At 44.9% G+C, this 11778-nt stretch overlaps 1 protein-coding gene across 1 annotated transcript; it reads left to right on the top strand.

Moving 5' to 3' along the window:
- Positions 1-1706: 1706 nt before the first annotated feature.
- Positions 1707-10780, top strand: SOX9 (SRY-box transcription factor 9). The gene is made up of 3 exons (XM_033961507.1): positions 1707-2492; positions 4443-4696; positions 7534-10780. The coding sequence occupies exons 1-3, from the start codon at positions 2062-2064 to the stop codon at positions 8307-8309; spliced, it is 1461 nt and encodes a 486-aa protein (XP_033817398.1). The 5' UTR covers positions 1707-2061; the 3' UTR covers positions 8310-10780.
- The last annotated feature ends 998 nt before the right edge of the window (positions 10781-11778 follow it).

Here is an 11778-nt window from a genome sequence, read left to right as displayed (position 1 = left end):
TAATAAAATCTATCTTTATATGGATTGTTTCCTGTAAGAGAAATATTAATTCTATAAAATCTATATTTTTTAAAGTTTATTTTTGATCGGCATGAAAAATGTTAACTAATATAATGAATACCTGATTCTTGGGAAGGGGGTGGCGGGGGGGAGGAGATGTTAAATAAACGTTGCTCTGCAATGTTTGGTAAAGTTGAATCATATTAAATAAAACCCAACAGCTAGCTCAGAGGCATACATTTGGTCCCTAAGAAGGGACCCAGATTATTATGAAGTAGGCTGAAGCATTCTTTTTAAAGTGAAAGTTTCTCGTGAGTTTCTGGGCCTTTGGTGCCCCCTCTCGATGAACTTCTGAATTGCATGTTCTCCAAATTATCCAGAGCTGCCGATACTGTTTAAAACTTATATAAAAGTTGCAAAAAAGAAACAGGAATTTTGCAATAAAATAGGAACCGCTTGCGAGAAATGTTCAACTTTGTTTCACGAAGATGCAAAAAGTGTGGAGGAACTGAAATAATTGATATAATCAATGGATATCATAAATTGTTCAGTAATATACCTAAATTAATTAATAACAGAACAATTAACAAACAATTATTAAATGACTCGTTAGATGGATAATGTGAGTTGCGTTTGTTATACATTTGAGAAAATAAGTTTCTATTTTTATTTTCGATGCCTACAATTTTTAATTACTTTAAAACCCTGCAAAAAATATATATATATTTTTCCACTCTATCTTCAGTTATAACAACTTCAAGTGCACTATGAGGTCCCTCTACAGAGCAAAATTCACCCCTCTATGGCAAAATGTGTAAACTTTCCAAATCTTCCAAATTCAGTAATGCTGCTTCGTTCCAAATGTTTATCTGGATTCTGAGGTTCAGAAAGTGCATTGCATCCGAAACTAGTTTGGGTTTGATTTATTTACACGAGACGATGCACTTCTAGAAAGAGTAAATGGCAAAGAATTTGAATCGCCTTTCGGTGCTACATTTACTAAATTCTCTGTTCTTAAAGTGTGCTCACAATCCAACTTTGGACTTGTCCAAGAACTGATCATATCCCTTATTTTCGCTATCAACTTTGAAATGGAGATTTTTAGAACAATAGACTTTAAAGACTCATATACAAAAATCACGCTCAAATCCTTCACTCAAGAAAGAGTATTAAATCGGGGGTTTAACAAGAACTTTTCTAGTATTTCGACAAGGATTTTATCAAGTCGGACAGCGCTATGGAGCCAAGCTTGACACCCTCGTGTATAAACCACACCCCCCACTAAGGCCCACAGCAGCGAGCAAACCGATTTGCGTTGGCTTGGCCCGACCGCGCGCAATCCTTCGCCGCTCTAAGAGCCGAATGTATCATAGCAGGAGCCGGGCTCTAGTCGGTTCGCCCGCGTTGCATCTTTCTAAAAGGAAAGCAGACTTCATTTCCTCTGCCCCGCAGAAAACAATAAAATCTGTCTAGACAAACAAAAAGAATAATTTGCTTTCCAGATTAGCGCGCAAGCCCGGAGAAACCTGAAGCATCGCGGCTCAGCCTCCTCCTCCCGGCTACTTCCCTTCCCCCAGGCCGGTCCCGCCCCCCGCAGTCCAGGGCAGCCAATCAAGGGCGCGCCAGTCCTCCTCGCTGGCCTGATTGATTGCGAGCTCCGCAGCCAAAATAGCGAAGTGGAGCAGTATTTATTGGCGCAGCCCGGAGAGCTGCAGGAGCAGTTTGAAATTTTGGCTCAGCCGAGCGCAGGACTGCAAAAGAATCGTAATCGGCCAAAGAAAAAGCAAATCGTTACTGAAAGGACTTGTGCACTTCTTCCAGCTACCAGCATCGGGAGATCCGACTTTATGCATTCCTGCTTGATTTTTTTTTTTTTTTTTACTTTTTTGTATTTTTCTTTCTCCTTCCCTTGGTTGCTCCTGGGCACAAGTGCAGGAGCGACTCTGCGCGCTTTTGCCGCACGCTCCCCCTTCGCCTTCCCTGATCTTCAGCTTTTGAACTGAAATCCGCCCCCCCCCCCACTTTATTTTCTCCCCATTTCCTTCTCTCCCGAGTCTTCGCATGAATCTCCTTGACCCCTTTCTGAAGATGAGCGAAGAGCAGGAGAAGTGCATCCCCGGCGCCCCCAGCCCGGCCCTGTCGGAGGAGTCGGCGGGGTCCCCCTGCCCGTCGGGCTCGGGCTCGGATACCGAGAACACCCGACCCCAGGAGAACACCTTCCCGAAGGGCGACCCCGGCCTCAAGAAAGAAGCCGAGGAAGACAAGTTCCCCGTGTGCATCCGGGAGGCGGTGAGCCAGGTGCTGAAGGGCTACGACTGGACCCTGGTACCGATGCCGGTGCGGGTCAACGGGTCCAGCAAGAACAAGCCCCACGTCAAAAGACCCATGAACGCCTTTATGGTCTGGGCTCAGGCTGCCAGGAGGAAGCTAGCGGACCAGTATCCCCACCTGCACAATGCCGAACTCAGCAAAACCCTGGGCAAACTCTGGCGGTAAGTGGGCAAACTTCGGTCAAGTTCTCTCTGCCCTACTTGGGTAAACTCGGGAGGGGGTAATTTAGGATCCCTAGGTTGCCACCTGACATATGCATCAGCTCTTGTGGGTGCAACACCAGGCAAGCACCTGAGAGGGGGAGTTTTTGTTGGGTTTAGCCCTCAAATCTCTAGATGAACAGCAGGGGGGGAAGGAGGGAGGGAGTTTTCTGCCCCCCTTTTTTTTAACAGATTGCAAGGAATCTTTGTGCGATTCCTGCAAGATCTGCCAGAAGGGCAAAGCCAGAGAGAGACTTGTGGTGTCCGAGACAGCTGCTTGGAGTTTCTGCATTTGGTTTTATCAAGATTCACTCAAAATGCATAATACTAGGCAATCTGAAAGATCAGCCTGGGCTCCGAGAAAGACAGATTACTTTACGGTTAACTTGGTTAGTAGTAATGGATCCAGTGTTAAAATAACCTATATTAATGGTAGCCCACGTTAATAATTGTGCCCCTGTGAAAAATGATGCCACAAATGTATCTCCCCGTAACTGCCCCCAAAAGCCCCCGTGCGGCAGCCACTAGTGTGGCTTTGTAAAAGAGGGGGGGCTAGGTTAGAACCATATTTATACTTTGGGACAGTCTTTGGGGACAGCCCCCGCCTTTTCTTTCCAGGAAATTAGGGCTCCGAGAAGCAAAGTTATGTGGCCACAAATCTCACCGGGCACGGTTTTTAGTGAAAGTGGTCAAACTGGTAACCCTGGTGGTAAGAGAGGGTAAGGACGAGGAGGCGCGAGAGAAGTTGCAAAGGGGCCTCTCCGCCTTCTGAAATCTCGACAGTCCGACAAAAATGATCTTCTCTGATTCTCTCTGGTTTTGAGGTTGGCTTTTGCCCACCACGGTGGGGAGAGAGAGGACAAGGTGGGGGAGGGGAGGAGTCGTCTGGTGGCTGGGGAATGCGAGAGGTAAATCGGTGAAAGGAATCTGCACAACAGAATGGAAGCTCGACCCGAAGAGTCCCGATTCCTACTGATACCACTCATATGTGTTCCTGGGGTAGCCTGGAACCTGTGATGGATCTTAAACCATTTCTCATCTTGGCTATTTTATTCTCTTTGTTAAATTCAGGTGTGCGGAAGGGTAGTCCACCCCCCCCCCCTCCACCCCTGCACATTCATTGTGTATCTTAGGGGGGGGGGAGAGTATATTTATTTCAGGTACTCGAGCATTTTTCTCTGTCTGTCCTGGTGGGCTCACAATCTACCTAATGTACCTAGGGCAATGGGGGAGATTAAGTGACTTGCCCAGGGTCACAAGGAACAGCGGGGGTTTGAACCCACAATGTCAGGGTGCTGAGGCTGTAGCTTTAACCACTGCACCACTCTAGAAATCAGAATGCAGCAAAAGTGATCCAAGTGTAGGACAATCCAGCCATTGTGACATCACTGCTGAGGTTGGCTCTTATTGGTGGAATGAGGCATTATGACATCACAATACCTGCTCTGGTTATCAGAGGCTGAAACTTTTCACTATTTATTCTCCCAGGGGAGCTCAGAACGGTTTACATGAAGTTATTCAGGCACTCAAGCATTTTTCCTTGTCCTGGCAGGCTCACAATGTACCTAATGAACCTCTGACTCAGACTGACAATTTCAGGAGAGTTCTTGCAGTCCATTAGCTTAGCGTCCCCTGAATGGTTTGGGCTGCTAGATGTACCACTGAAATGCATGGGTGGGAGAAGCATTTTGGGTCACTATCGGGCTCCGCTTCTGTAGAGGCTTAGCGAGTGCAGAGCAGAATTTCTGCCTTTTTCACAAGTGTTTTCCTACTCTTTGTAACGTGCACAACACCTGAACCAGACTTGTTAATTCTCCCTCTCAGCTGCCCACATTGCCAAGGCCTTTTATTCAAAAATGCCACATTTACATGGCAAGGGTAATCTGACGGGCTTGTTCTTCTGTCGCCCAGGCTTCTAAATGAGAGCGAGAAGCGTCCTTTTGTCGAAGAGGCTGAGCGGCTGCGCATCCAGCATAAGAAAGACCATCCTGATTACAAATACCAGCCGAGGCGGAGAAAATCGGTGAAGAATGGACAGACCGACTCGGAGGAAGGCTCTGAACAAACTCACATCTCCCCAAATGCCATTTTCAAAGCTCTACAGGCTGACTCCCCCCATTCCGCTTCAAGCATGAGCGAGGCCCACTCTCCCGGGGAGCATTCCGGTAAGTAAAGACTTCTGGAAATGTTTCCAGGCACCTGTTGCCTTGACTTAATAAAGGAGATGTTTAATAAATAAGTCTGTTACCCGAGGCTCACCTTCAGCTCCAAGACAAGAAGACTGAGCTTCTCTTAATCTTCCATCCTCTGCAGTTTTAAGTTCTAAATGGTTTTATTGACGACTAACATAGCAATATATCACTGACATATCATTATCAGTATATCAACAGTTATCTCTTTTTACAAATAACTCCTCTAACCTACCCCCACCCCATCTGTATTAGAACATAAGAATATCCTTACTGGGTCAGACCAATAGTCCATCAAGACCAGTAGCCCGTCCTCACGGTGGCCAATCCAGGTCCCTAGTACCTGACCAAAACCCAAGGAGAAGCAACATTCCATATAGAATCTCAAAGAATAGCAAGATTCCGGAATCCCAGAGAGTAACAAGATTCTAGAATCCCAGAGTAGCAACATTCCATTCAGAATCCAAAAGAATAGCAAGATTCCGGAATCCCAGAGAGTAACAAGATTCTAGAATCCCAACGAGTACCAACATTCCATGCTACCAATCCAGGGCAATAACAGACTATGGACTTTTCCTCCAGGAAATGATCCAAACCTTTCTTAAAACCAGCTACAGTCTTTGGTCTTGCCACAACTATGTGCAATCCCCTTTAACATAAACACTGCTCTCCCCGCCCCCTTTTTTAAAAATATATAATGAAGGCAAATGACATTTCAGGTGAATGATTTGTGAAGTTATCAAGGGTTATATAACACCTTTTGATAGCAGTGCTCTGTTCTTTAGTTTTCAATCAATAAAAGAGCTGGGTGCAAACAGAACACCATATCAGCATAAAGAAAAAAACACCAGCCTCAACAAAGGTTAATCCATGTCATGAATGAAATGGAAGAGAAAGCCCATAACTCAAGGGCTGGTTTGCTAAGCTTTAGCCCTGTAGGCATGGAGCTCCTTCTTTAAGTCGGGCAGTGTGCATCCGCTTTGCTGGATTTTAGTCATTTCCACGGGGATGTGGCCTCTTCTGACGTCTCTCTCCCCAAATACTAACCAGCACAAAAGTGCCCGCGTTGAGATGATGGCAAGGACAGAACTGGAATCTAGATTTTTCCTAGGGATGTGTGCAGAATTCCCAACGGCTCTAGGGCTGATATAAATGTCTGTGCTTGCCACCAGCGCTGGTATTTTATGAATGTTCAATAATTTTTACAGAGTTTTAAAAATCTTACTAAGAATATCTCAACTCAGTTAATACATTGTAGATATATAAATTCAAAGAAATCAACAATCAATTATCACCACAATACAAACCCCCCTTCCCTCCTCCACCCATCCCATTTCCAAATATTACTAATAAATAGTGCTTCGCTTTCTGATTACAAATGTAACGAGTTCACTCCAAAACTGCGTCCTCTGACTGATAATTGCTGTATATAAGGTTCCCAGGTCATCCCAAATTTACTCTGTTTTTTATAAGATGGGGGGGGGTCGCCCTAGCTTCCAGAATCATAAGAGCATGAAACGCTGCCCTCCAATGCCCAAATGAGGCCTCATTTTGGCATTGGTGGTATTTTATAAAGAATTGAAACGATTTAAACTTTCCCCCCTTTCTAGGAAAGGAATTAAAGGGGTCAAGAATTTCAGCCTTTCTCTGGCTTTTAAATTTCCCCAATTGTGGGATGATCTTCCTTTAATTTTGAGGTGTCCCGGCTCTTATTGGAAAGAGGTGGGACACCTCGAAATTAAAGGAAGTTCATCCCATAATTGGGGAAATTTCGTAAATCTTTAAAAACCTTTCTATTTGCTAAACGTTTTGAAAATTAATCCCTTTGCATTTTAGCGTATTTCTTAACTTATTGTTAACCGCCTCGAGCTTCCTTTGGTTGAAGATCCAGTTTATAAAGTTAAGCTTTAGTTTAGTTTAGTCATTCTAACGTAGGGGTCTTTTTACTAAGGAGCACTAACCAATTAAGCTAAAGATTAGCGTACCCTAAATGCCAAGGCACCCTTAGCATTTAGCCCGTGCTAATTTTTAAGTGCATGCTAAATTAATTAGCGCCCGTGAAATCGGTTAGCCCGTCTTACTAAAACAACCCCTTAACTTTTAAAGGCACTTGATCTAGGCCAACCCCTTATAAAATTACAGTGCTCCCCCAAGATTCACGGGGGATCCGTTCCAGGAACCCCCCGCGAATCTCAAAAAACCCGCAAAAACGGTTTTTCATGGGAGAGCTGTAAGAGGGCAGCAGGAGAGCAGCCGGAGTGCCGCGAGGGCAGGAAATCACTCGCGGTTCGCTCCGACCGCTTCTTCCTGCACGAAGTCGGGCCTTATCCAATCGGGAGATGCTTTGACACGCAGCCCCCGATTGGATAAGGCCCGACTTCGTGTAGGAAGAGGCGGTCGGAGCGAACGTCGAGTGATTTCCTGCCCTCGCGGCGCTCCGGCTGCTCTCTCCTGCCTCTCCCGCTGCCCTCTTCTCATCGGCGGTTCGTGGTCCAAAAATACCGTGAATGACCGGGACCGCGAACCGCCGACCGCGAACAACCGGGGGAACACTGAACTTCCATAATACAGTGCTTCACAGTGCATTCCTCAGGGCATACCTAGTCAGCCAGGTTTTCAGGATATCCACAGTGAATGAAATTTGCATACCAAGAATGTTGTGCATCATATCGATCGTGCATATTCGTTGTACATATCCTGAAACCCTACTGGCTGGATATACTCTTGAGTATTGCCGTAGTGGAAAAAAGGTCTCGGTGAATCAGGGCCCATTTTGTAAACATGTTTGTTTATTTCCTTTTTAATTCCATCAGGTCAGTCTCAAGGGCCGCCCACGCCCCCGACCACTCCCAAAACAGACATCCAGCCTGGAAAACCTGACCTGAAAAGAGAAGGTCGCCCTCTTCAGGAAGGAGGAAGGCAGCCGCCCCACATTGATTTCCGAGACGTGGACATCGGCGAGCTGAGCAGCGAAGTCATCTCCACCATTGAGACCTTTGACGTCAACGAGTTTGACCAGTACCTCCCGCCCAATGGTCATCCCGGAGCTCCGGCCACCCACGCTCAAGCTGGCCAAATAACGTACACGGGCAGCTACGGAATCAGCGGCACGTCTGCCGCCCAGACTGGAACTGGCCACGCGTGGCTGGCCAAACAGCCGCCGCCTCAACAGCCCCCGCCGCAGCCCTCGCTGACCCCCTTGGGCAACGAGCAGGCTCAGTCCCAACAGAGGACGCACATCAAGACCGAGCAACTCAGCCCCAGCCATTACAGCGAGCAGCAGCAGCAGCAGCAGCACTCCCCCCAGCAAATCAACTACAGCTCTTTCAACCTCCAGCACTACGGTTCCTCTTATCCAACGATCACGCGGTCTCAGTACGATTATACCGATCACCAGAACTCCAGTTCTTACTACAGCCATGCTGCCGGCCAGAGCTCCAGCCTCTACTCCACTTTCACGTACATGAACCCCACCCAGCGCCCTATGTATACCCCCATTGCAGACACTACAGGGGTCCCTTCTATTCCTCAGACCCATAGCCCCCAGCACTGGGAACAGCCAGTCTACACGCAACTGACCAGACCGTAGGACTCGTAGCATAAGGCGACGGGCGATCCTTGCTGAGCCGCATGTGGCCTTTCAAAGTGTCCAGGGCCACCTCGTTGAGGACCAGCAAAGACAAAAACTCAACTTGGTATAGAAAGAATACATTCCAGACCTGGCCACAATGCACGGCTTCAGACTCTTGCTTTATGTCTGAATTTGTAAATCTTTTTTTTTTTTAATTATTATTTTAGAAGTAATTAAAGGAAAACAAAGTCCTCTGTGAGGAATATTTTCTATTTTAAAGATTCTAGTATGTACTGTGTATGATTCTTTACCATTCTTGTGGGGATTTATACATTATTTTTTAGAGAGATTTTTTTTTTTTTTTTTTTTTCTAAAAATAAAAAGCTCTTATTTTTCCTGCAACAAAACTACTCTAGTGACACAGTAGCTTCCTTGCAAATCAAAGGTATTTTTGTACAGAGACATCTTATTTCTTCTATCAGTCTGATGACAGAACAGACAGGCCACTGAGTGGTCGATAGCATTGAGATGCCAGGGCAGAAACTTGCCGCTTCGTGCAGGGCTGCCCTACCACCGAGAGTGCATTCGATAACCCGTTCAGCTGCAAATAGGACAAGAAAGAGGGGGAGGAAGACCAGTGTTGCATCTCAGGACTGTCGGTAATGTGTGGTTGCCTGATGTGTTAAACAAAGCTTTATGTTTTGTAGCCTGGAAATAGGAATTCAAGTTGTCAGCTCAATCGCATCAGCCCACAGAGAACATGTACGTCTTGGCATTGCCCCGTTGCACATCTGGAGCTGTCGATCTACTGTTCTTAACAGAAATCAAAATGGCATCTCCAGATGTACAGTGGAGCAGGACACGATCGGCCTCTGTATGCTGACTTGGCGAGTTAGCAATCCACAACAGAACCATAAGCCTTAAAGCCAGTGCCAATAAAAGCAGCTAAAGTGATCTTGTATCAAGCCTATGAATAATTGTTGTTGTTGGAGAGAGGGGGTGGGGGTGGGGGGTATAACCCAAATGCCCAGTTCCGTAATACCGTTAGCTATAGGGTAGAAACCAAGTCTTAACTCCATGGCAATCAGGAGCTGGCAGGCTGGAGAATTCCACAGCTGGAATCCTTCCTTGTTTCCTGCCAAGGCCACACATGGCCAGATGTGGTAGGCGTTTTTGTTCCCAGGGTCACATAAAAGGAGCCCCCTTCCCCCCCCCCCCCCACCTACTGAGCAGTTCTGACCACATGTGATGAACAGATGCAGAAATCCCTCCTATAGGCTTTTCTGTGTCATCGAGGAACACAAACACTTACTGTAGATACCTTTGAAACAGTCAATATTATTTTCCCTAAATTATTTATTTTGTAATAAAATGTATAAAGTAAAAAAAAAAAAAAAAAAGATCCTTCCTTAACTCTCTAAAATGTCTTTCAGTACTTCCTGCTCCTTTCTTGAAATTTTATCAAACATATCGTTAAATTATGATTTCACCTGTAGTCATTCTTTTATTTATCTTTTCATCTATTAAACAACAAAAAAAATGTTCCTTATTTTCTTTGTGGAATCTGTTTCCTAGATTTGTATAGATGCATTTTGTCTTTTTTTTTTGTTTTGATATGTTTGAAATAAAATGAAACTATTTTTTTCTCTTGTACAAAATGGATTTAAGCAAAACTCAACGTGGCAAATGTAGTTTATTACAGAATCATTTAGAGCAGGGGTGTCCAACCCGCGGCCCCGGTCGAGGGCAATGCAGCGTTGTCCTGCCCCCCCCCCCCCCCCCCCGGATGTTTACCGTCTCGCCGGCTCCCTCCTCTGTCTTGCTGCAGCGTTTGCGCGGCCCCAGAAACATTTTTTTCGGCCAATGCGGCCCAGGGAAGCCAAAAGGTTGGACACCCCTGATTTAGAGGTAATTTGCTAACAGTTAATGTGCGCTAACACCGTTATCACGCATTATCTCCTATGTGGTCCATTGCTTAAAATAGCTGCTGCAGCAGATAATGTGTAATAATAAAGTTACGATGTGCTTTTGGCGGATAACCTGTACTATTTAGCTGTGTCAGTAGACAGACCTAAGACCTGACTGTAAAATCCATTTCCTTATGTTTCAACTCCTCCCCTGCCCCCGCTGCATAAAAAAGTAAAGCAACCGATACCTTTTTTTTTTTATGCAGCTACAGTTTAAAACAAGAATTTGCTTTTTAAAAAAGACAGCAAACTTATTTTTATTTAAGAAAATGATCTATGTGCATTAACAACTGCTAGGGACTTTTGTAGAAGACCTAAGATAGGGTATTTTTACATTTTTCTATAAAAGCAGAACTTTTAAAAAAAACAAAACAAATATTTCTGCAGATTAAAGGTCCGAATATTCTAAATCGGATTTTTATTCTTTTTTTTTTCTTTTGTGAAACCTTTAACTTTTATTCTGTATTATTATTATTTGCAATAAATATTAAATTTCATGAAAAATAAAAATAAAAAAAGTCACCAAGTGTATTCATTACTGGTGCAGACTGAGCAGAGATGTCATATGCTGGAGGGGGATGGTTTTCAGAGGCATTTAGGGGTGCAGATATCAATGTGGGCTACCATTAAGATGTTAACCCCAGTAACTAGGGGCCCATTAAACAAAGCTGCAGTAGTGAATCCCCTGCGGCAAATGCACTGAAGCCCATTCAATTCCGAGGGGCTTTGTTGCATTTGCCGTGGGAGAATCGCTGCCATGACTTTGTAAAAGGGACCCTAGATTTGCTGTATAAAATGGGACCTGGGCTAAAATAACATACCTTAATGATAGCCCACGTTGACAACTTCCCCCTTAGGATTACTAAGGCACGCTAATTGAATTAGCGCACGCTAATCGCTAACGCGTGCATGTTAGTCTATGGACGTGTTAGTATTTAGCCCACACTAATTTGATTAATGTGCCCACACTAATTTGATTAATGTGTGTAAAACAGGGGGTGAGTGTGAAGAGTTTCAGTGTCTGGTAACCAGAGCTGAGATTGTGATGTCATAATGCCTCATTCCACCAATAAGAGCCAACCTCATCAGCGATGTCACAATGGCTTGTCTTATACTTGCCTCACTTTTATTACATACGAAGGGGTGCTGAAAAGTTCTCAGCCCAACTAACCAACTTCCTAAATTCTGCGCGTTATTTTGCCAATTTTGTAGAAACAAAATTCTATGTTTTAACACTGTTGTATATCATTGATTGAACCAGATCCACCTCTTTCTCTTCTTGGTTGGCCGGAGAACTTTTCAGCACCTCCTCATAGTGTGAAGAGTTTCAGTGTCTGGTAACCAGAGCTGAGATTGTGATGTCATAATGCCTCATTCCACCAATAAGAGCCAACCTCAATAGTGATGTCACAATGGCTTGATTGTCCTATACTTTGCTCACTTTTATTACAAACGAGGAGGTGCTGAAAAGTTCTCAGCCCAACTAATCTACTTCCTAAATTCCGCGCGTTATTTTGCCA

The sequence above is a fragment of the Geotrypetes seraphini genome, chromosome 10 (genome assembly GCF_902459505.1).
Source record: "Geotrypetes seraphini chromosome 10, aGeoSer1.1, whole genome shotgun sequence".
NCBI classification, from domain to species: domain Eukaryota; kingdom Metazoa; phylum Chordata; class Amphibia; order Gymnophiona; family Dermophiidae; genus Geotrypetes; species Geotrypetes seraphini.
This window is presented reverse-complemented; position numbering and strand designations above follow the sequence as displayed.